Below are 24,085 nucleotides of genomic sequence, written 5' to 3'. Positions count from 1 at the left end.
CTATTTTTTCCCCCCAGGATGTGTGCTAAATTGGGCAATGCTTCCACGAACAGGCTTTAAGTTACCTTTTGAGACAGGCTTGTATCCCAAATGCTTTTTCTTTTGAAGGGAAAAGCCAGCTGGTCTCCCTTCTGAGTAGGAAAGCAGCAGCAGAGCTGTTGGAGGAGGAGTGGAAACTACTACTTGTGCATCAACAGAACAAACTTCAAGTCTGCAAAATGTTGGATCATTTTCTCTGCAGCATACTGCTTCTAATAGGAGGAAACCTTTTACTATCAGACTGGTTGCTGGTGAAACTATCTGGTAAAAACAGAAAAAATAAAAGCATTTTCTTGTAACACGAACATGTTGGATTTGGAAATCAGTAAGAGGAAGCAGATATGGTGCAAGTGATGATATTTTCCCTGTTTCTTTCTCAGGGTAGAACTGAGCTTTCAAAACTGAAAAGTAGTTATAACACTTTTTCCCTGTTCTGCATGTGTGTTTTGGTGGATTGCCAACTGCATATTGAGTTAGGGATGCTGAGAGCCTGCTCAAATTCATGTGGCTATGTTGCCCTAGTCAGAATTAAATCATACATTACACCCTGAGTCACCCTCTGCTAATGCCTGCTAGATATTTTCTGGCATTAAAGTTTAAAATTTGGAGCTCGTTGGAAATTTTCTGTAGGGGAGATTTTCAGAAAGAGAATTCTGTTTCTGAGAAAATAAGAATTTTCTATGCGGGGGAAAAAAGTTGGTTTTGCCAAAAAATATTTTAAAAGGTTTGTTTGTAAAGAGGATCAAAATACAGTATTTAATTTTTTAATTGACCTGGACTAACCAAACTGTGCAATGCCCCAGATAATCCACATGAATTTCAGATTCTTTCAGATGGAGACAGCCCAGCCAGGACCCAGTCTCAGACAATGCCGGGGCTGTGACTTTAATTTTCAGACAGTCCTCTGTGACTGCTCATTTCTGACACAGGTGCCTGCTGTGCAGGGCAGAGGTGTGGTCAATAATCCTCCCCAGTTACAGAGCAAGGGTTACAGCAGCCCCATGCAGGGGTCTCCATCAGCAAGACACAGGCCCGAACACAGGTTTTCTGGTGAGGGAGGATGCACTTCCCAGTAATCCCCAGATGCTTTCCGAGCTAGCACTCCCATCTCCATGTCCTTTCCTCTCTGCTGGAACCACATCCTCCACTGGAGAGGGAGAGTATCTTCTTCATCTCTCCCATCCCCATTCTCTCTCAGCTTCCACTCCTGCTCCCTCACCCCTCACATCCTGACTCCCACTCCAGAGTAACATCCCTGCTGACTGCTGCCACTCGGCAGCTCCACACTGACATTGAAGTAGCTGTAGCTGTCTCCTCCTCCTCATCCCACTTCCCTTGCTGGCTGGGGGCACACAGAGGCACAAACTTAGCCTGGCACCAGTAAACTGGGCAAGGCACACACGTAGGGCTCCAGTGGCACCTCCGCGCTGCTTCCCACCTGTAAGCCTGGAAACATGGATGGGAGACAAATCCATTGGAAAGCAGACTCTCTACAGTCCTTTGTTCATTGAGCAAAAGCTTCTCCTAGAGCTGAAAACATTCCCAAAGCTTGGTTTTCATTAATTTCTTTTTGCATTATTAAAAAAAAAAAACGAACACACAACCTCTTGCACTTGGCTAAAAGGAGGTCCCTCCTCTGCCCACCCAGTACGGATCAGGAATGCCCTAAAACCTGGACTGTCTGGCCTCTAAGCTACCAGTAAGCTTTATTTTTAACGTTTCAGTGGGCTCTGGATCAGGCCACAATATACAGATAAACACCAAGAAAACCAGATCCCAGACCTAAAACTGATGTCACCATGAACAACCAGTGTCCGGCCTGGATCTGATTCTGTGCCCTCTGCTGCTGTGGAGGCAAAAGCCATCCACTTTAGCATAGGAGTTTTATCTGAGGTGTGGAGAACCTCAGATCAGAACTATCAGTACTCTGTCTCGGTGAAGATACCTTCTCACCTGCCTTCTGCCTACAGAAGTTAAAGGTCACACAGCAGCGTAAGGACATTCAAATTAAAACCACCTGGCTGTCACAGGACTTCTGACTTTTCATCTATGAACTTTTTTTTTTGTTCCCCTCCAAATAAAGCAAAACCTCCCTGTACCATGAGGATAAACCTGTAGACTCTGCAGACAACTGAGAAACAGACCACACATGTCCAGAAGCTCAGCAGCTATAGGCCAAAGGATCTGAAGGAAGCAGAGTGTTCCAGGCAGCACTTATTTCCAGCAGCCTTCAAACTGCTCTAAACTGCACGAGAATAAGGTTGGAGAAGTGTGGACATGTTGGCACAAAAAGCAGTTTCAATCAAGCAGCAAATAACAGTGACATGGGTATCATTCCCTAGGGCCCTCCAGGAAAGGCTCCAGGCAAGTCCTGGCAACAGCCTTCGTGCCAGGCCACGAAATGGTTGTTCAGGCAAGATTTGGAGCTCATATGTCCCTCCATTGTACCAATCCAAACACTGTCCAATTTGCAATTGCCTTTTCTTATCCTGAGAGTGCTAATGAACCAGGCAGACAGCAGTGGAGGGAAACAGAGTCTGGCTGACACACTGACAACTGCCTGCAAAGGGTCGGTCTGAGCACCAGGGACAGAGGTTGGTCCTTACACCTGTCACATCTGGTGGTGGCACAGCATATCAAACTGCTGCAGCAGAAACAGTCTTTTTAGGACTAATGGACTGAGAGAATAGGAAATCCAGGATCTGATCTCCTCTGCTGAGTTCAGACAATTCAGTACAGACTGTTGTCTAGTCCCAGGATGATACAGATGGCATTTGATCCTGCCAACTACCCTGAGATCAGAGGAAGGCTGTCCCAGCCACCGACCCACAGCCCAGAAGTGACAGGAAAGACTGCAAAGCTCACACATTGACAGAGCCCATCCCTGACACTAGAAACCCAAATCTAAGTGTTTATACAAACAGGGCAGCATTTTGAAAGCAGAGGTAAAACACTGGTTGCTTTATAAATCTGTTACCAGCTCGAGATACCGAGTGCCCCACACAGTTGTGTGTGGGTGTTGATAGCACCTAACATGGTTCTGGTCAGCCAACCCACAGGCCAAACCTGTGGCCTCTCAACTGTTAGCAAGTCTCACTCTGGTCAAAGTGTGCTAGTACTGCTCCCATCCCTCTCCACACCACCAGCAACATCCTCATGCCAGATACAGCACTGAGTCCCTCTTGTGCAGTACTTACTTATAATCTACTCTCACTCTGCCTATTTGACATTTTCTAATAATACACAAATAGTATTTCCCATAGGAAATATTACCTGCAGCAATGACACTGCATGATAAAATCTTTACACCTGGAGAAAAAATGTTTGGACATAAATAACTGCACTTACATGTGACTCAGCAATTATGGAATATTTCCCTAAATATACGAAAGAGCCCCTTGGAATAAGAGCTGAAAAGGCAAAGGACAAGAGTAGAAAGAAGTGATTTGCCAAGAGGATCAGGAGTTTTTAAGTGTAGAAGAAGACTCAGTGAGAGAGAGATTAACAGAAAACAGAGCTGCAAAAAATATCTTTTATGGACTTGGAAGTTCAGAAGCAAGGAGTGGGAGCACCAGAAGAGATAAAGAAGATTTAAACCATCCTATCCCCAGAACAGAAACAGTTCAGCTCCTGAGGCTGACTACACATGGCTACCCGAGCCAAAGACAGGTAACACAAAAGTGCTGTTCACACAGCAGTGCTGCCTCACGAGAATGCTGACAGCTCTGTGCAGAACTGGATCTTTTCTGAACCTTTGCTTCACTGCCCTATCCTGCTCCATGTTCCTTTTCCTGGAGGTTTTAAGAAGTCTGTGGGATGAGGGAAGAGCCAGGGCAGAGAGGAGACTGCAGAAAGCTGCCTGCACAGCCAGAGGCAGCTGTGCCAGCAGCAGTGCCAGCACTCTCCTCCCAGGAGCTGGCACAAGGGCCTGTACAGCTGCAGAAATGAGCCAAAACCACAAGCCACACAATAATATGTCACCTTGGCTGTTACCTGCCTGGCAGATACTTTTCAAAACTAGCCTGCAGTTTACTGCTCACTGTGAAGAGACATCAGCCAACATCAGACAACATATCAATATAATTATTAATAATTCCTGGGGGTTTGCATCTTTATTAGTAAAAGAAGGACTTTATTTTGGAAACTGGGATGTCTAAAACTGACAGTAACTCACTGTACACATGAATTTAGCCTACCTGCATTGTCCCACATGAACCTTACACCAGAGCACACCACAAACTTCAACACCAACTGGGCATCACAGTCATGTGTTACTAATTACCAACACGCAGTGTGTAGTCAGGGGAAATTTAGTTTACATCAGTCAAGGGTGAAAGAAAAAGCATAGCTCAGAAGAAACATTCGGCTAAAAGAGATGAACTTGTAACTTAATGCTCTTTTAAAAGTTTCTGTACAAAAGTTTAAATTACCCCAATGCCAGCTTTCAGGTTATTCTCACATCAAAGACATAAAGGGGCAACATCTTTAAAACTGCAAAGTAGCAGTAAGGAATGACTCGTGTGATATTTTACTATTTGCATTTTTGTCGCCATGTCCCTCCTCTTCTACCTGCACGTTTCACCCAAACATGGTGAACAAGAAAAAGGAAGGCTGGCATTAGTGATGGAAGAGTGAGGTTCCTGCTTCCCAAATAACACCAAGAAGCAAGAATACTTTCAGCCACTGCCTGTCACAGTTCTTTCATGTTTTGTTCCTTGTGAAGTATCTGTTTCTTATATTAGATAAGCTGAAGCCAAAATTCCAAGCCTGTCTGCTTAGTGTGTACCATATTACATGTATTGCACTCTGATGGCCTACAACCTAGTATGGCAAAAAAATTCATCTTTTAACTTCCATAATAGATATTTACAAGCTATTCACAAGCTCCAGTGAACTCATCTTACAATTCTCTGTAGGTCTGTAACTATTCCTGCTAAGTTAGATTTATCTGTTTTGTTTTTTTTTTCTTTCTAGAACATCACTCTGATACGACTTACAGCCAAGATTCAGCCCTAACCTGCATGTCTGTGTAAGTGCTCTCGAACATGCAGCATGTGTGCCATCACAGACTTCAGCCTAAAGGACTTCCCTACTGCTCTAACAGCCTGAAGAAACCTGAAAACCCAGCTCTGCCCATACACTGGGTTGGTTTGTGGGATTGTTCTCCTACTCCTTTCAGAAACAATTTTTAGGGAAAAAATGCTTTTAAAATGTAATATTATTGTAAATCCCTAAATGCTATTTTCATATAATTTGGATATTAGCTGGCTTGACCCAGCACTCTTTAATTCCAGAGATGGAAGTAGATGAGGAAATTCAGCTGCTGCAACTCAAGTTTTACAGCCAGGTGAACCTTTTCACCTTTTAGTCTCTCCAGTCTGTATTTCTCAGCCTGTCTAGATCCCCAGAAGCCTGTGTTACAGTCTGATTTCTCTTAAGGGACACTTTTTCTTTTAATTCCATACAATGTGGTGAGGTTGCTAAAGACCTGAGGCCAAAAGCTTGGCTGGTTCACACCTCAGCTGTTTAAACACTGTACAACACATACTGCATCCCTTATTTAGATGCCCTGAATTATAGTTTCAAACCTTATTTATTAATGTTAGAATACACAACATTCTTAAACTTGTCAAAACAGACCTAAAAAAAATAATTATTCTTGTTTTTTGCTCAAATAAATGCAAACCTAATCCTTCCTGCAAGTCTCTGAGTAACACTATGCAATAATAAACTCAGTTCAACATGTTTTACTAACAGAACCTTGTTAAGCAACACTCACATTTTTATCACCCTAGTTTCTCCTTGGTGGGATGTGAGGCATTCCTAAAAGCTGCCACAAGAGGAAGAATCAAGAACTCTTAATGGGATCCTCAATGACAGCTCAGTACTAGGAATTTGCAAGGGAAGAAATGGAAAAACATCTACTGGTTGATTTAATTTTAGGCAAGAAGAACAGACAACTCCAGCTGTAGTGATTTATGTTGTTTTTTTCCAAACAGATCCACCTCTCTTAAAACATATCTAAACTATATATATTACATATCTATTACAGCATGCTGTTTATTTTCCTTCACTCCAAACACTCCCTCTTGATAAATTCTTTAGTGTTACCATCATTGGGAACACCTAAGGCCTCTGTCACCTCCAGCCATGTGACACTCTCCCTGGTGGATGTAATCCTGCACACTCTCCTTGGTGGATGTAATCCTGCATACTGGAGTTATGCACAGCCCCACTAGAGAGCTGGAAAACCCTCCTGCAGTAGAAAACCTTTAGCCTGAAAGGTCTCTTTATGGAAAGTGGCAGAAAGTCTGTTTTGGCCAGGGCATTTCTGAGCAAGGAAATAAAATATCCTTACCTGTGTTGTGTGAATCAGAATCTCCAACGTGAGCCCTCTAAAAAAGAGCTTGCCTTTTATTTTCTGTTTTGAATACAATACCCTTAGCAAAGATTATATGTTGGCTGTATAACTTGGGGGGTTGTGGTGGTGTTTTTTTAAATAGAGGTGAGTCAACAGATATTTTAAAACAAGAAGCAGAACATGGAATCATTGAATGGTTTGGGTTGGAAGGGACCTTAAAGATCATCTCATTCCTACCCCCTGCCATGGGCAGGGACACCTTCCACTATCCCAGGTTGCTCAAAGGCCCATCCAGCTTGGCCTTGGACACTTCCAAGGATGGGGCATCTATAGTTTCTCTGGGCAACCAGTTCTAGGGCCTCACCACCCTCATAGGGAAGAATTTCTTCCTAATATCTAATTTAAACCTGGCCTCTGTCAGTTTAAAGCCATTCCCCATTGTCCTGTCACTCCATATTCTTGCAAACGCTCTCTCTCCATTGTTCTTCTCCCACAAAATAGCCTATTTCCTTCAAAGAATGCAATATATTGATGTTGCCCTCTGCTCTCTCTCAACTTTTTCCCATATTTTGACTTTTTTTTTTGATTTTTTGACCTGTCTCCAGTCACAGGGGATTTAAACTGGATCTGCCCAAATACACTTGTAAATACAGATGCCATATGCCAGAAACAACTCTTCACAAGTTCAGTGTGCTCGGATTAAGCTGAACACTGATTTGAAGAGATAACATGCAAAAGAACAGGATAACTTTTTCCTCATTATGATACTAACCATCAGCTTGAATTACAATATGGTGACAAGAAACAGCACTTAAAACAGCCTTGCAAAGGCCAAAACCTTTGGAGAAATAAGCACAAAAATGACAGAAAATTAAGGCACTGCACCCAACAAGATGGCACCAGCTCGAGTGAACAACCACGGGAGGGAAAGCAACACAGACAGGGAAATAATTCAACACAGCAGCCAGCAAAGGTCCAGAATAATGGGGGGGAAAATGGGGTAGCAGCAAAAAGGAAAACTGATGAAGTTGCCTGCTAGGAATGACTTGAGATGCCACCAATAGAAGGAAACTTACTGAAAGTAGCTTTGTCCACAACCTGCTCCCGTGGGCTCCAAGGACAACTCCTGCTGGTGTTCTTAGAGATGGCAGCTTGTAAGGCAGGTCTGGCTGGTCACCTCTGTGAGGAAAACAAATTTTAAGAAGTCAGGGCAACATCTCCCTGCATTTCCCATGCCTCCTCCCACCAGGGCCATTTCAAACACCCAGACAAGTACCCAACCTGACCACTCTTGGTTAAAATTCGCACTTTGTCTGACTACAAGTGTAAATTCGTCCTTCCCTGTCTCACTTGTGATTTTACTGCCAGTGAGGAAGAGAAATGCTTAGATTTTCTGCAGAGGTTCACACAGGTGCAGCCTCTTGTAGGGGGTATCAAAGATCAAATATTTTGAGGTAATTATGTTCCTGAAGGGAAACTGGTTTTTTTTCAGTAATTTTGCTAAAAAAAGCCATCTAAAGAAACTGCATCAAAAGCTCCTGAACGCTGTTTAAAACATAACAGCCTCTCCTGATGTTTGCCATGTTGCATAACTTGGGGTGTTACCTGTGTAGAGGCAGTTTCAAAGGCACAGAGACCATGGGATGTCCTAAGGAAAAAGAGTTACCAATTGCAAACACTTTCAGTTCCTGAAAATTAGAGAAAAGTGAAGGGCCACAAATTATCAAGGAATTGCTTCCACTAACCCTACTGGGTGCTGTCTCTGGGCATCATGCAGGAAATAGCACCTCCTCTCTTTGCCCTTGGTCATACCAAAAAGAAATAGAATTAAGAAATAATACTACAAACAGGCAAGAGAGGTTACCAACAATTGGTTACATCCCTAATACAGCACCTTTTCCTAATTCCTTAAAAATGTTTTGTCAAGCCAGAGTTTTTCATGATTTAAAATGATTTCACATTTAAAAGGGAGAAAGCTGAGCCACTCTAAGGTAATAAAGGAGAACAGATACACAGCCACAAGAAACTCATCCTCTTCGGTAACACAGTAAAAGAACACACATTTTTCTTCAAAATTTTATTTTAATTTAAATTATGGGGCCAGCCAGATTTTTTTTGGATACGAAACGCATTTTCCTCAGGAGAAATGAAATGCTACCGTGGAAATAGAATTACAATTGTATACATCTCTTACTTAAAAAAAAAAAAAAAAAAAAAAAAAAAGAAAGAAAGCCAAACGAAAAACCACTCGCATTTAAATATCTTTTAGTAATACCCTTAAGCCTTCAAGCAGATAAGAAACCACTTCCAGAACAAGCTTTTTAATACGAAGAGCACGTCAAAGGAGCTTTAATTTAAATACAACTTCTTTTCAAAAGCCAACATTCAAATGTTTCCACATATTAAAAAAGTCACCATAGCCGTTGATTCCAAGGCATAATATAGAGTAACCTCTACCCCAGTCCAAATGTTTTCACTTCTTGACATATATAAATCTTTAGCACATCTACGTCTTTCTAAAGAGGAAGCCTTACATGTTTATGGTGAGTAACTTGGCAAATAATGTTTTCCTCCACTCAGCTATGATAAACCAAAATATAGTAGACTGTTAGTACTGAACTACAATACCACCTCAATGCCTGTGATTTCCAGGAACAGTAAGCTGTTTTCTTTCCTGTAGGCAAAATGATTTGGTTTGCAAAGGAAATGTTAAGAACCTTTAAAAAGACCAATTATAATGTTAAGAGCAATTTTAAACAACTGAGTGAATACACTCAGTTTTCTGGAGCTCTCGGACTTCCCTTGTGAAGGCTTTCAGATCAGCTTAAACGTCACTGATTGCAAAGGATTTTCAATGGGAAGAGGACAGGAAGCAACAAACATTTTCTAGAGCATTCACAATCACTCAGTCATGCAGAATTTGAACTTTCAGACCCCAATCCGTAAGTTTGCTTGGTTGTGATCTTAGAGTTACTATATGATGGATAGATACAATTTTAATAACATCATTTAGCTATACTTAGTAGATTCCTTTTGTATGGTCACAGTAACAAAAACATGGTGCAAAATCAGTTGGGTTTTCTGTTTTTTATACTGATAGTTTGCAACATTAAAGAACAAAATCAAGAAAATTAAGTCATTTTGTTATCCTAGGACACCTACGAAATTGTTTCTTGAAGTTGGAGGGGATTAAATCATTCACTTACACAACTATTGTACTGAGTTATATATTGTAAGAAAGAAATGACGCACTGCAGGCTCCCCAGAAGTAAGAGGGATCAATATTAATTTAGCATAATCTTTGCCATTTGCAGAGCGGGTGAGTACAATGCTAGTTTAATTAAATAAGGCCAATATTATCCAGTAAGAATGTAGTATAAAGGGTTCCAGTTCTCTATTTCAGCCTACCCTAATTGATGGCACCCCATTAGATGAGTGAATACAAAGGATTTGTTTGGGTTTGAGTTTTTTTTTCCTTTCAAATGCTGCAGTACTTAAGATTGTTAAATCAGCATTTCCATGTGATCTGAAGTATTCAATTACACATGAGCATTCATTTTGCAAAACTCAATATTAGGTAATAGTTACAGACTAATACAATAACATTCCTCTGCTGTACAAATTAAATCATATTTTAAAGAAATGAGCAGCCTAGGAGTTATATACAAAAGAAACCAGCAAGCATTGTTGAAATGAAATGCAAAATGTCACTGCTAGGTCTACTGTCTGAAATACCTTTAAAGTAAAATTAACAAAAACCCTTAGAACATATTTCCAAGTTTACAAGTCAAGTCTCAAAAAAATCAAATCATGTCAAAAAAAATTCTATAAAGCAGTGAAAGGCATATATACATTTTCCTTATGAACCTCGAGATTTCACTCTTTTAAAAGTTGCTAAGTTTCAATATCAGTTTATTTGCAAGACAACTCTTTATCCCAATAAGCTCACATCTTAGATACATTTCCCCTTTGATTACAAATAAAGCACTGCACATTTTTTTTTTTTAATCAAGGCATATAATCTTATACTATGGTGCCAGGTATGCACAGGTCACATTGTGCTCATTATCTCAAACAAGGTAAGTGCAAACATACAGATTTGTTCAGATTTGCAAGCATGCAACCTGTTACTTAACTACATTAATACCTTCTCTCCTAAGCCAAACTAGTATCTATATGTTTGCTTTCACGAACCTAGAATCTTTCTTTTCAGGACTCCTAAAACAAGCAGTGTCTTTGAATTCTGAAATGACACAAATATCAAGAAAGTCCACATTGTGCAAGAAAGCAGCAGCTACGTTTCTCAACTTGGACTAAAAATGAAAAGAGAAAAACAAAAACCGTTCACTGAACAGCAGATTAGCAGTAATGTTCCTCATGAATCGATAAGAGTGCCTGATGCTGAATATCTAACAGCAAATGCTGAATTTGGGTTTAATATTTTAAAGGTTTATTGGAGATTAAGCTTCTTGCTGTGCTGGTCTCTTCAAATCCCTGATCTGTTTAACTAAATAGGTCTTCTCGTCATTAAATTGTTCATCCTCGGTCCTGTCATTCTGAAACTTGCTGAGGAACTCAATAAGTTTGGTCTGGTTCTTTAGAAGGATGTCTAATATAGGCTGTGTCTTGTTAGGATTGGCTACAAACACCTGCAAGAAAATAAAAGGCATTGAGCACAACAGTGAGAAACAGTTAAAAAAGTTAAAAAACAAAGCTATCCAACAAAATATTGATGACCACAACTTAAAATTACATTTTAATTATTCCAGTATCCTACTGGATATCCAGAAAAAAATAATGGAGTATATGCAAGTTTTAAAATAAAATCACCCCTGTTTTCATCAGGACATAAGCTGAACACCAGCACCAAGTCAATTCAGTCTGTGGGAGGTGACCAACCACAACACCCTCTGCAGAAACCACTGAACCATGGTTAAATTCTATAGCAAATGCATGGTTTCATATCATTTACAGCATCAGATGGTATCTCACAGTTCACTACAAAGTTCTGGATCTCAAGTTATAACTCTTAGCTGCTTGTCTGCAGTTTTCAAAAGACACTAAGATATCTTTGTAAAGATGGATCATAATAAAGGCAAATATCAGCACTCTCTTTAATCACTTAGCAGTCATTAAGATAAGCTCCAATGAGGCTCAGTTAAATAGTTTACTTAATTAAACAACTTCTGGTTGGATTCTCATGGTTTTTTGTTTCACGGTAGGGTTTTTAAACATACCTTAAACACATGGAAGGCCTCAAACTGAATGTTACGACTCTTGTCTCGTAGAAGGTTCATCATTAGTTTGAGATTTTCAGGTTTACTGATGTATTTTGTCATAATTGTGAAGTTGTGTCTGTCCAATAACAATTCACCAAGAAGCTAAAGGCAGAAAAAAAGTCCAGATGGAAAAATTACTAACACTGGACACAAGAATCAACTTTTTCATAAGTGCTTTCAAACACCCTAAACAGCTGACACTGGGCTGTAAATACAGTAACAACAGAACTCCAGGGTCCCAAATTTCAAAGTGCAGGGTGCATTTTCCTCTTATTTAAATTGTGCAGTTTCTCCTTCTTCTCCGGAAGTGAAAAATCACCTTTGCTCTCCCCTTGTTAGGAAATGAAAATGAAAGAAAAGTCTTTCATTCTTTTTTCCCCATGACTTCATTAGTTTCACTTATACAGAAGCTATTCAGCAACAGTAATAATGCCTTAAAAAAACATAAACCAAAACCTAAACAGCTTAGTACTTCAAATGAGAAATATTTACATTCCTTTGGCTACGTTCTTTGTCCAAAGGGGATTAAAAGGATATTCCCCACAAGGATCACCTTTGCTACAAATTCTGTATTACATTTACATTCCCTATTGCTTACCCACTTGAATGTAAGATTAGTATTGCTCTAGGCACATCTTGTGAATCTTTGTTTAAAAATTATTTAAATGTGTCCAGATTTGTTGAAGTGAAAAAACCCAACAAAAATAAAGATACTTGAAGAGTCATTTCTTCATAGGGAGAGAAATTACTTGGGTCTGCGCTGGACACTAAATAACAAAAGGACTGGACTAAAAAAAACCTAGTTGATCCCAAGAATTCACATGTAAGAAGAATTAAAACAAACACTATTGAAGGCAGTTACATAAGCCATTTCAAATAAAGTTAACTCATCTTGAAATTAAAAGCTTTCTCTAACTTTGCATTTAATAAGAAAATAAAATTGCCTTACCTTAAGTGACTGTCTCTTTGTCACATAGTTTTCTGAATGAAGTAACTTCTCATATTCACTGAAGAACTAAACACAGAATAAAGAGAAGGGTTAGGACTTTTCCAAGTGTCATAGTCACTCTTCTTCTAAATTATTGTAACAAAGTGGAGAAGATGCCAATCCCTAACAAAAACATAAACAAAATCTGAAATCTCAATCGGTTCCTGTAAGTCACTACTGTTAAAACACTGTATATGCTTTAAAAAAATATATATTTGCTCTTTTAGGAGCCTTCAAGGTTTAGATTTCAATGCAGTGGAAGTAGTTACCTTATTATTTCTTAAGCTGTAACAGGAATAGGTTGCCCAGAGAAGCTGTGGCTGCCCCATCCCTGGAAGTGTTCAAGGCCAGGTTGGAACAACCTGGTTTAGTGTAAGATGCCTTGACAATGGCAGGGGCGGGGAGGTGGAACCAGACGATCTTTAAGGCCATTCTGTGATAGCTCCTGGCACTGGACACCTGTAATTCCCGGACTCCCAGCAGCAGGGAGAGGGATATCCTGGATTCCTTGGTGTCAGGGGAAAGGCAAGGGCTCCCTCTACCGAAGAAATCAGGCCGAGCACCCACAGAACAAGATTCCCGTTGCCTTCTCCTCCTTTTATCCCTTTCTACATTCAACAACAGGGTCGTGATCTAAATTTGACTGTTTTGCAGAAATTACTGCAAGTTCAATTGTTTAAATATTATGTGGAAGTTTACTAAACAAGGAGTAAAACCACCAATTTCTTCAAATAAGATGCGCAGGGCTAGAGAATTGTAAATACTAAAACAGATCTGCTCACCCTATCGTAATGCTGTTCCAAAAATTCTGCACTTAACAACTTGTGTCTTGTAAGCAAATCCTGCAAAAAAGCACAAACCAAATATTTTAACTAAAGTATTTATACAGTACACAGACATTCACATTAAACAGTGAGTACATATATGAAATTCAATAGAAAATTTTGCTGTTTCATTAAATTAAGAGATTAAGACATGAATGCAATTACCTGGACACTGCTAAGGATCTTGGCATCACTTAGGAAAGATCTGTGATGTGTTACTTTAACTCACAGATAAATGGACTGTGGAATTATCACTGAAGAGTGCTATTATGGATCAAGGCTGTGCTCTGCACATAACTACACACAACCAAGGTTAAGACCTACTATTTAATGTTGATGAATATTATGCTAATACTCCCATAACTCAATGTTTTAGGGCAACAGAAAATTTCCCCAGACAAAGCAACAGCATCAAACATGCTCAGGGTTATAACAGAATGAAAAGGAGTTTGCTCAGTTGAGGAGTTGCAGACACAGATTTAAAGCCCCTGGCATGGAAGGGCACACGTATTCAGGTAATGCAGGATAGTTTACATCTTACTCTCTAGAACAAAATTTGGGGGAACATGGTATATATATTTAAAGGTATGTCTTGCATTCTGAGAAATAAGGAAGAGCAATGTCCAGCCCACCATTTGCATCACACCTTATTTTTTTCCCCCTCTCCCAAGGCCTGTTTTGCCCAGGAAAATCACACAGAGCACCTGGGTTCACAAAGAGAACTACAGAAATCATAATTCAAGGCTGTCAGTGATTACCTTGAAGGTGGCAAACGCATCGGAAGCGATGTCAAACGTTGACATCTCCACGTATCTGAAGAAATCGTAGAATTGTTCTGACCACAAGATTATTTTAGCAAGTGGTTCGTGCCGGATGCATTCCCTAAGCATTATTCCACAATTTAGAGCAATTTCGGGAGATTCGTACCTATAAAAAAAAACAAAACAACCCAGAGACTTTTTATAAATACTTTCACAAGTTAGTACTGCAACACCCCACTGCTAATTACAGTTTTCAATACTATCAAGTAAACAAAACCTCAAAAGTTAGAGGTACTTATTTTTCTGCACTGGACTCAATTTTTAAATATTGCTACAAAATATTACTGAAGTAATTGCCCATTACATGACAAATTACAGCCAATTCAAATGAATTTCACAAACTGAGAAACAAGGCTAAATAAATATATTTTCTTTGTTCTCAAAATCAATTTTCTTGTTCCATATTGGTAGGATTGCAGACATCTGGAAGAGCACTAAACTATTTCTGTCTTGAAAGCTATTTGCCTAAACATGACAGCAATTTACATAAAACAATCCATATAACCAGGAAGGATCAATCATGCTGGACACAAATTCACATCTCCTCATTCATTAAACCACTTTCCAGCATCACTGGCTGCTCTACACATTGTGGGGCTCAAGCCTCTGGAGCAGTCACAGACTCTTATATACCTTCCTGCCTCCCACCTAAAGAATCCTTCATCCTACACCATTGGAGGGTAATCAAAATTCACCAGAATAATTCAGGAGCAAAGTATCATTGTGCATACTGAGCATTAACTATATTATCATACAAAAACATTGCCTTATAAAACAATTTTCCTGTAAAATGGTGCAATACTTTCCCATTCATGGAGATTTGAAACCTACTGAACTTTTTGCAACTTATCCAATAGTATAAATTTACATAAATCTGTCTCAGTTGGATGTAACCAGATGTAACATCTAAGTTGCTAAAGCTAAATGCCCATTTCAAACATCCTGACTTATGAAAATGAGTTCCAGCAATCCCTGTGGGAATAAAGCTCTTTGAAGGGTGACAACACAGACTAAAAGTGAGCAGGAATTTGTTACATCCCTCATTCACTCACACAGCAATGAGAACATGCTGAGAAAGCAGTTTTCTCTTTCTGCACCTCAAATGTTGTTGCCTTCTTTTGTAAATTATTTTGAAGAAGAACTGAATCAGTAATTTCATTTGTCTTATGCCACAATTAATATTTTTGCCCCTCTAACATTTAAATCACACTTTACCTCAAAATTAGGGCTGCAATGCAGGGGGAAAAAAACCCAAAGCAGGCCCTCTGGCAGACAAGTGTAGATCTTATGGTCATATGGTTTGGTAACTATAAAACTACTACTTCAAATAGCTGCACTTTTAAAATTGCGTAGTAACGTTTGATGAACTTTTCTATCCCAAAATAACACACTGGAATTGCAATTTTCAGAACCATCTTAATGCTATTAGAAATGTGAGCAATTCCTTTTGAAATTAAGAGAGCACATTCTCAAATTTTTTAAAAATTCCTATTTTAATGCAAATATATTAACAACACCCACGTTCATGTTTCGAAAACCACAGCTCTACATGCCCATCTTCAGTATGGCACGACCCTCCAGCATCCAGTACATAAGATAATATAAGAATATCCAGCACACCCAATAATACAAGAACAGAGGAAGAAGCAGCCATCTGGCATGCACAATATGCTTCAAATTATTCGTTTGGTCAAGTTTGAGTCGGTGTGTTTGTGTCTCTACAGGAATATAAATCACTGGATAAAAAGTCTAAGACCAAACTAAGGCCAGGGGGACAGGCCAGCAAACTAGAAATTACAGTAATTAAAAGGAAAAAACACCCCAGTTTTCAACTCTTGATAAATTCACAAGGGAATAGTTTAAACAGGCTCAAATACTATACTGAAGGAAAAGGTCTGATTACCCCAGTAAGAATATTTTAGATTACTAACAGTTCTCAATTTTCAGTTATATTTCATGCAAAAGTAGATTGTTGGTGATTTATTACTCAAATTTTCCTTTACTTAGGGGAATTACAGACCCCAAGACCAAGAAAAAAATAAAATTAAAAAAACAAGCATATTGCAAAAGAAGAACAATCATGTCAGAACTCTCTGCTTCTCTATGAATTTAATAACTCCTTACTTCATGTGAAAGCATATTTATGCTTCACAGTGCACATACCCTTTTAATAGCATGAATAATATATTCTGTTGAGTGCAGATGTATTCGACTGTGGGAGTCCTTGTACCAATTTGTCTTCTGAGAATGTTGTTGAAAATTTGAGCAACGTCTTTCTTGCCCTGTCAAAAACATTGGCAGTTAAACACACAATACTCAAGTCCACCAGGAACGTTAACAATTGAACATTGTCATCACCTCATGCAGTTGTACTGAGTTCTGCAGTTCAGTCAGCCTCCACACTCTGATCTCAAACAGATTTAATATTATGTTTCTTTATGCCCATTTCAAATATGCCAAAGCACTCAAAACATTACATCACATTGCAGCCAGACCATGGGTAATTTACACCAAGAAGTAAAGCCAGTTGATGTTTCATCAGATACTTCTATGTAGCATCAATCTTCTGGGCTTATTCTATACTTGGTTTTGCTAATAACATAGCAGTTTTTAACTGTGCTCTTGCCTGAAAGTGTGTTTCTTCAATATTCCATTATCCTCTTCCCTTATCTAGGAGCACATAATGCCATCATTAAGAGTGTGCAGAGCATTTCCAACTTCAGTGTTAACATCCAACTTAGAACTGTAACTTATGAAAATAAGTAAGTAAATAAATAAAAAACCCCCACACAGGAATCATCCACTGACCTAAAATGCAAGTCTCACATTTTTCAATGCATAAAAGAAGTATAAAAAAAGACCAGGATGCTGGGATTCAGTAGAGATTATACTAAAAAAAAAAAATGCACAAGGATAGCACCAAGACAGCATAAAAGGAGCTGGGAATGTTCTTTGTTGAATATATATACACACACATCTCCTATTTATTTCTTCTGTTAGACAACAGGTAAAGATGACAAACTGGCATAGACATCTAACAAAAAGCCGATTATAAATATAAGTACTTTTCACTGTCACTCATATGCATCATTTAAAAGCCAGATTTCTGCAATTAACTGTCCATTTTGGATGGAAACAAAGACACCTTCAGGATTGTGTGTTATCAGATCTAATCCAGGAATAGGCAAACTTGTACTAAGCTTGGACTTGCAAATAAAGGCCCGTTAAGCAACTCCACCTAAAGGTTCTCTATATGTTATAAACAAACCCCATATGTATATAATGTTTCTTGACAGGTTCTAACTGTACTAGAAATCTCCTGAGTAACACCAGGAAGCTTTTGAGTAAATGCAGGGCATATTTAACTAGCAGGAATTTTAAAAACAACAGCAATTATTTAAAATTATTTCCATCTTCTAATCAATGTCAAGCAGGCTGCATGAGAAAAAATGAAATGTTTACATTTATAAAAATGCAGGAGCACTGTAGTTTTACAGACAGCATGTTTGTGAATTACCACAGACAGTTCTGTTAGAGTGTTGTTTTCAGGATATAAGAGATTGTTTGTAAACGCTGTTTTCTCAATTACAATTCCATTGAAAGCCAGTCCAAAGCAACACCAGGACTCTTTGTTCTGAAATGAGTAGAGCTGCGTTCCTAGAAATTGCTTTACTCAAACTTCACATAATACAGTCATCAACTATCACTCACTAACGTGGCCACTTTTGCACTGGACCTCACAGTTTGCTTTGGATTCCCCAGCAAGAACAGCATTTCCTTATTATGCATATAATGGAGCTGCTGGTGGTACACAGCAATCCCAGAGGCAGCTATTGTCAGAGGGATGCATTGCTAAGTGACCTCATGGCCCAACGAGGGCAAACTGGCACCAAACCCTGTGCCAACCATCAGGGCTGCGAGAGGTGAGAGGGACACTGTGCCTTTATTGTCCTACCAGCACAAGGATTCAGCCTCCCTTACCCAGAAGGTATTTTGGGGTTTGGCTTTTTCTTTCTTCATTTAAAAAAACAAAAACAAACAAACAAAAAGAGAACCCTAATTCCACAAGAGATACCATCTCTTCTACAGACACACTCGTGCAGATCAGCCAGGAGGTAACAGGTAAGTTTTTAAGACTGGTTAGTAGATGGTTGGGTTGACTGCTTTACCTGGAAAACAGACTTCCAGAGAAGGGTATAATTTTAAACAGGTCTTTACATACATATAGCACAGGTTGGACAGTCACAGATTGTTCATTAAAACATGAAATCTGTTACTTTTCCAGGTTTTATATATTACTTTTCTGTACTTTTTTACCATACCAATTCGGATTCAAATACATTTGAGACAGTTTAAGAGACAAGAGTGAACAGTCCCTGCCTATTAATTAGCTGTCTCTTCCTGCTCTACAAGGAAACCTTCTTCAGAAATTAGTGAAGTTCTTGGAAAAAAAAAAAGTTTAGTTTATCACTGAATGACCTCAGGCTGCAGTGGAAAGAAGGAAAAAATTCAAGACCTACTCTTGAAGTTTAAAAACCAACAGAAAATCAAACATGTATTTCCATCAGTAATGGAGAAACCATTTCAAATGCAGCAAACTCATAACCACAGAGACGTGGGATATCAAAGTCAACATCTGATTGACTTTGTGACAGCTGGAGCACATCTGGAGCACAGGTGTGTTGACATTAATTCCAGGTAACAACAACAGCTGGACAGTCTGCCAGATCCCAGCCTTACAAAGCAGGCTAGGTCCAGCCTAGAGAGCAGTATGAATGACTTTTCTCTCTCAAGGGGGAACTGTCATATCCTTGTGTAACAAAGCAACACAACGTCCACAAGCAGGAAACAACTCAGGATCTTTTTAAGTCCCCTTAGAATACAAAGCACAGTTCTCCTTAACGAGAACAAGCCTGCACAAATTGTTTTCATTCCTCATTACCAGGAGATAATGAAGGTTTCCTTTGCTCATAACTGGGCTGGGTAAACACCAAGCTGATACAAATCTATAGAGGTCAGCAGAATCCAGATGATGTTTCATGATTTCCTTTCCTCAGCAATTAAAGGCCATCACATTTCAGCATTTCCTCTCAGCTTTCCCAGGTCTCCTTGCTTATTTAACAACTTGAATGTTTTATGTTTGGTATAAACAGTTGTGTGTACAGGGAAAAAACACCACTGTATTATAATTAAACACAAATCAGAGGGAGTTATGGGTGGGGTGGAGGGGAGAGAAGAAAGAATTGGGAAGAAAGCCATTGTTTTTGGAATGTCAAACTACAATAGGACTTCAAACTGTTGTGTTTGCATTGTGAGTAACTTGTTTATGAACAATCCTATTTTTAAGCAACCTGAAGTGGGATGGTCTTTATGGTCGAGGCTGTGGAGTGAGATACATGGGGTTTGGCTCCTTTCCTAGACAACCACACGCTTCTTGGGAGACCTCAGGGAAAACAGAAAAATCCAATTGTACTGCAACTTCTTACACATAACTAAACAGGGTGATTCTTCACTATGGCACTGGGAAGCTAAATTGTTCCATGTGGTGTAGTGAAAAAGTTTGTACAGAGATATGTTTTAATATAAGTATTGCTATTTTGAATTAATCAATAAAAACTTGGGTTTGTTGGGTTTTTTTAATAAACACAAAAAAATGAGGAAAATAGAAAAAAGGTTGCATCACTCATTTCTAAAAAGAGAGAGAAATACTGGACTGTTAATAACACTAACAGCCTTAATGCATAAATTCTCTTACTTTTCCAAGTAATTTGATTTAACAAGATGATAATATAGATATGTCTTGTAGTATTATGGTTTGTGTTCACTATGGTATTACTGTTAAGGGATTAACCTTTCTGTTACACAACAATTAAGAATTATTCCATAATTTTAATAGAACTGTACCACTGGATTAGAGCTTTATCTACTTCAAATTTGTGTTTATATGCCTAAATTTATGGATTTCATATTCTACAGTTGCTTAATTTTCTATGCAGTTTGGAACAATGACTTCTCTTTCTAATGGATTTGTCATAACCAGAAAATAAAAGCTGAAGACGGAAACATATCTTAACCAATTTAAGTGGTAGGAATTCAGATGTGTTTATTTTAACATACAGGATGTAAGAAACATCAAACCTCTTTTCTTACCTCAAAATCAATTAGCTGCAAGTCAGCTACTAGGGTACTAAGAAGACCACTGTTGTACAGCTCCTGAGCAAGCTGTGCCACAGCTTCTGTTTGGGGTTCTTTTTCATTTGTGCCATACAAGATTTCTTTCATGGCAACAAGGTTTTTTGAGACCTCCTCGGTGGCCTAAAGAAAACGAGAAAACAATACAGTTAGAGCACAATGCCATTTGTCTTTGTAACTGCACACTCCATTATTCTCAACATCTGCAAACTTCCACTAAGGGGGTGGGGGGGTGGGGAATAATCAGGAAACAACAAACTGCTAAAAAAAAAAACCAATAGATATTTTTTCTGCAAATAAGACTGTTATAAGAGTGGTCATTTAGAAAAAAAAAAAAAACAAACCAAAACCAAAACACAACCAAAAAGAAGACACAAGACACACACAATTTGACAAGTTACTACAAGTAAAAATCTCTTCCTTTTTACCACCCATCAATTTCCCATTCAAAAATCCCCTAAAGAACAGCAATGGGATGAAAAGAACCTGACAAAATTTCCATTCTGTAAAACAGAGTTATGCACGATCAGACTGGAAAATGTGACATGGAGACTCATGTCTGTCCCTAGTGAACTGCTCAGAGAGACCAAATGCATCCCTCCTACAGATTCTGCCCTCATCAGCTGTTGTCAAATACTGGGCTCCCATTCCAGTTAGTGCAGGTGACATTTTTCCCTTCCAGCAAACAAAACCTCAGGGAGAACATACCTGAGTTTCCAGGTTGTCTCAGTATAAAAGAACAAACCAGCAAACAGCCCCCTTTGTGTCACCTCAAAAGGACGTGGCGACACAGGAGACAATTAAAGGTCTAAAATCCTTCCCCATTTCAAGTCCATCTTACAGAAGACAGACAGGTCTGACCTCTCACTTAGGAAAGCCAGGAGGAATTCCTAAGTCACCATGATGAGCTGGAGCAGCATTTAGCAGTGGAAACGCAGTTATCTCAGGAGTAAAAAAAAAAAAATAAATCAACAAGAACACTTCTAAACACCCACTTCTGAATCTTAAAGCACAGTTGTTTTGGACCAAAAAAAAAAGAACTACTCCTTTCAATATAAATGTTTACTTAGCCTGGGGGCAAAATGCTGGAAATGATCATCCTAAGTAGGTGGTTTAATTATACTATATTAGTTCTTCACGTGCCTAAAAAGTCTGAATGGCTTGTGATTGATTTTCAGTAATTAGATGAACCTGCCAACAAAGTATGCATACACTTTAAGTATTTATGATTGAGAGCTCGTGGAAAATTAATTAAGTGAAAAAATGATGACTTGCTGGATGTTACCAGTCTTCCAAAGGGTTATGTCAGAAGATTTCTCATTTGTGCTTTTCATCTAGAGAGGCTTTAAGATCAGCATGACCATGCACTATTCAAGCCAGAGCCATTCCAGCTTTGCTAGGTATGCATGTAAGGATTCCATGACCTTTAAGGAGGCTCCATATCATCTTTAGCTCCTCCACAACTTTCCACTCTCTGCTGCCTCCCTCTTCTTGCTAACTGCAGTTCCCAGTCCCAGTTGTCTCCTCCTCAATCGAAATTCCAAAGGATTTTCTGTGCACTTGTTAGTAAGACAGTAAGAAGCAGGTGCTCAGTAAGACTGTTCAGATTCATGACAGCTCCTGAAGACACGAAGTGGGAAAGGCAGCTTACCATACTGTAGCAGTATTACACCACACAATTTCTCTAAAATTCAGAAGAAATGCCTCTTTTCTAGGAAAAGAACAGGAACATCTGTCAAACATGGAGATACGAAGAGCTGTCTTTGATAAATGGCTACCAAAAAAAGAAGAAGCAGTAATAAAACCTCTATTGCAGTTTGTCCCTGCACACTGATGTAAGATGAAAGAGGAAGAAAGGCAGAAGTTCAAGTTACTACCTATTTTAAGTAAGATGATGGTATTGAGGAAATGCTTGTAACTAAAAACAATGCTAATGGAGAATTTTTCATCCTAAAACCCCAGGAAACAGAACAAGCCTCCCCAAACCCAAAACTATTAATCATGCTTGAGGGCTGTCCCTCACCATCAGCCCAAGAAAGATATTAGTGATGGAAATGCTTACAAACCAGGCAGAAAACACTGCAGTGTTTCCCAACATCAAGGGCTTTAACAAAAAAAAGAAAACAAAAAAGGCAAAAAAAGTGCAGCTTTCTAGCCTAGCATGAACATACAACTTGGTAACTTCAAGAACAGACAGCAGGACTTAAATGCTCTTCACAGCTGTCAAGACCATCTGAATATCCTTCACTTGAACTCGGAATGACATGAAGCTTTAGTGGGAAGTAATGGCTAGAGACATAGAGCCATAGAAGAGAATCACAGAATCATTTAGGCTGGAAAATGGACTTAAGCTCAAGTCCAATCATTAACTTAGCCCTGCCAAGTCCACCACTAAACCATGCCCCTAAGAAACATGGAACAGCTTAGCTGGAAGGTCCCTCAGGAGGTCATCAGGGTCTAACCATCTGCTCCAGGCAGGGCCAGCCATGCTCTGAACAGCTCCATGGATGGACACCCCACCACCTCTCCAGGCAGCCTGCACCAATGTCTGACCACCTCCATCATGAAGAGTCCTGCTTGCATCACTTCAGCTTAGGCCAAACTACCATTGCTGCAAATACAGAAACATGAGGTTTTCTGAAACTATTATATCAATAGCCAAGGTCTTCTGATGCGCTACAATTTCATAAAATGTAACATCTCTATACTTCCTTCTCTTCTAAAACTTAACATCAAAAAGAATAGAAATAAACTACAAACTTTCAGAATCCCTCCTCCATATTCCACGAACTCTTGAACATATTCCAAACACAAGATGTGCAGACCTATTTCTGCCCTTTCAGATGCAGAATGGAATGTGGATAGCTACGCTGAAAAATATAAAGGTACATTAAATATCAATATTAAGAGCCTAGCAAAAAAAATAGTAAAAATAAAAATCAAGAAAGATAAAGCTGGGTAGCATTGCTTGCATGATTTACCTAAGGTACTGAGATCTACATAATTTCCTAATGCACTGCTTTCTTTTAACAGGAAAAGTCTCTAAAGAAAGATCAAAATACACAGTAAAGTTAATCTAAAAACCCACGATCAAAAGTCAATTAACAATCAGACACCATATATAAAAAATAAATAAACTATATCCCAATACTATATATAAGCAGGGTATATTTTATATATACAGAATCAGGTTTATATATACATATATATATATACATAAGTATATATATAAAATAGCCTCTAAGTGTATATTATATATTTTATATATTAAAATTTATTTTAATATATATTAATATATTAAAATATATTTTCTAGGTATTAACATTTATATATATGTGTATGTTCTCAACACTAAGAAGGAGCAACCAGCATTTTAGAGAAAAATTCTGCTGCAAGTCACATTTGAAATTTAATGGTGCCAGACAATACCATCTGAGGACAAGTCAAACTATGAAACTTAAATACAAGGCAAGGAAAATAAGGAAAGTACTTACTTCTCTTTTTATCAAAGATGAGAAGATATTATTTAAGAATAAATGCAGACACCATGAAGTCACACATATGACTGTTACACAAGAATA

At 38.7% G+C, this 24,085-nt stretch overlaps 2 protein-coding genes across 4 annotated transcripts in view; one reads left to right on the top strand and one right to left on the bottom strand.

The window, feature by feature from the left end:
• The window catches only part of LOC127468692 (transcription cofactor HES-6-like), a 182,725-nt gene that overhangs the window by 119,021 nt on the left and 39,619 nt on the right, over nt 1–24,085 (top strand). The window lies entirely within an intron of this gene.
• The window catches only part of CAB39 (calcium binding protein 39), a 41,400-nt gene continuing 26,020 nt past the window's right edge, over nt 8,706–24,085 (bottom strand). For 2 of the 3 annotated variants that reach the window (XM_051782081.1, XM_051782083.1), the window contains 7 exons: nt 20,463–20,627; nt 16,476–16,594; nt 14,250–14,418; nt 13,450–13,509; nt 12,629–12,694; nt 11,638–11,781; nt 8,706–11,049 (listed from right to left, as the gene is read on the bottom strand). In XM_051782081.1, the coding sequence (XP_051638041.1) occupies nt 10,861–11,049; nt 11,638–11,781; nt 12,629–12,694; nt 13,450–13,509; nt 14,250–14,418; nt 16,476–16,594; nt 20,463–20,627 (912 nt within the window). In that variant the 3' untranslated portion in view covers nt 8,706–10,860. Of the gene's footprint in view, nt 11,050–11,637; nt 11,782–12,628; nt 12,695–13,449; nt 13,510–14,249; nt 14,419–16,475; nt 16,595–20,462; nt 20,628–22,155; nt 22,216–24,085 lie in introns of all 3 variants that reach the window. The other variant, XM_051782082.1, reaches the window with a different exon arrangement.

Source organism: Manacus candei, unplaced genomic scaffold (genome assembly GCF_025592945.1).
Source record: "Manacus candei isolate 608988 ecotype Guabito, Panama unplaced genomic scaffold, ASM2559294v1 h1tg000015l, whole genome shotgun sequence".
NCBI lineage: Eukaryota > Metazoa > Chordata > Aves > Passeriformes > Pipridae > Manacus > Manacus candei.
This window is presented reverse-complemented; position numbering and strand designations above follow the sequence as displayed.